This window comes from Trichechus manatus, unplaced genomic scaffold (genome assembly GCF_000243295.1).
Source record: "Trichechus manatus latirostris isolate Lorelei unplaced genomic scaffold, TriManLat1.0 scaffold00157, whole genome shotgun sequence".
Lineage (NCBI taxonomy): Eukaryota > Metazoa > Chordata > Mammalia > Sirenia > Trichechidae > Trichechus > Trichechus manatus.
Genome location: NW_004444093.1, coordinates 4,410,185 through 4,411,683, shown reverse-complemented (window position 1 = coordinate 4,411,683; position 1,499 = coordinate 4,410,185). Strand labels below are relative to the sequence as shown.

The 1,499-nt window shown below is 37.2% G+C and overlaps 1 protein-coding gene across 1 annotated transcript in view; it reads right to left on the bottom strand.

Moving 5' to 3' along the window:
- The window catches only part of LOC101352660 (solute carrier family 5 member 4-like), a 59,502-nt gene that overhangs the window by 1,965 nt on the left and 56,038 nt on the right, over positions 1-1,499 (bottom strand). The window contains 1 exon segment of the mRNA XM_012558332.1: positions 1,185-1,213. Within this exon segment, the coding sequence (XP_012413786.1) occupies positions 1,185-1,213 (29 nt within the window).

Here is a 1,499-nt window from a genome sequence, read left to right as displayed (position 1 = left end):
ACCAGCAGTGCATAAGAATCCCGATCTCCCCGCAGCCTCTCCAGTATTTCTTATTTCTAGTGTTTTTGAATCTTGCCAGTAATGCCGGGGTGAGATGGTATCTCATTGTGGCTTTAATTTGCATTTCTCTAATGGCTAGTCTGTTGGCTGCTTGAATGTCTTCTTTGGTGAAGTGTGTGTTCATTTCCTTTGCCCATTTTTTTAAACTGGATTATTTGTTTTTTGTTGTAGAGGTGTTGGATTTTCTGTAGATTATGGAGATTAGACTTTTGTCTGACTTGCGCTGTCCAACAATTTTTTCCCAGTCTGTAGGTTCTCTTTTTACTCTTTTGGTGAAGTCTTTTGAAGAGCATAGGTGTTTGATTTTTAGAAGATCCCATTTATCTAGGTTATCTTCTGGAGTTATTGTGTTGATGGTTATGGTTTGTATCCTGTTAATGCCGTGTGTTAGGGCTTGTAGCGTTGGTCTTATTTTTTCTTCTAGAACTTTATAGTTTTTGGCTTTATATTTAGGTTTTTGATCCATTTTGAATTAGTTTTTGTATATGGCGTGAGGTATGGGTCCTGTTTCGTTTTTTTGCAGGTGGACATCCAGTTTTGCCAACACCATTTGTTAAAAAGACTGTCTTTTCCCCATTTGATGGACTTTGGGTCCTTGTCGAAGATCAGGTGACCGTAGATGGATGGATTTACATCTGGGTTCTCAATTCTGTTCCGTTGGTCAACGTGTCTGTCGTTGTACCAGTACCAGGCTGTTATGACTACCGTAGCTTTATAGTAGGTTCTGAAGTCAGGTAGTGTGAGTCCTCCAACTTTATTCTTCTTCTTCAATAGTGCTTTACTTATTTGGGGCTTCTTCCCTTTCCATATAAAGTTAATGATTAGTTTTTCCATCTCTTTGAGGAATGTTGTTGGTATTTGGATCGGGATTGCATTGTATTTGTAAATTGCTTTGGGTAGAACTATCATTTTCACTATGTTGAGTTTACCTATCCATGAGCCTGGTGTGTTTTTCCATTTAAGTATATCCCTTTGGGTTTCTTGCAGTTTTCTTTGTATAGGTCTTTTACATCCCTGGGTAGATTTATTCCTTAGTATTTTATTTTTTTAGGGGTTATTATAAATGGTATTATTTTCCTGATTTCCATTTCATTATTCTGTTTATTGATGTATAGGAATCCAACTGATTTTTGTGTGTTTATCTTGTATCCTGCTACTCTGCTGAATCCTTCTATTAGTTCCAGTAGCTTTCTCGTGGAGTATATAGGGTTTTCTATGTATAGTATCATATCATCTGCAAACAGGGACAGTTTAACTTCTTCATTACCAATTTGGATGTCCTTTATTTCTTTTTCTTGCCTTATTGCTCTAGCTAGAATTTCCAGCACAATGTTAAATAGGAGTGGTGATAAAGGGCATACTTGTCTTGTTCCTGTTCTCAAGGGGAATGTTTTCAGCCTCTCTCCATTAAGAATGATGTTGGCTGTTGGTTTTGCATA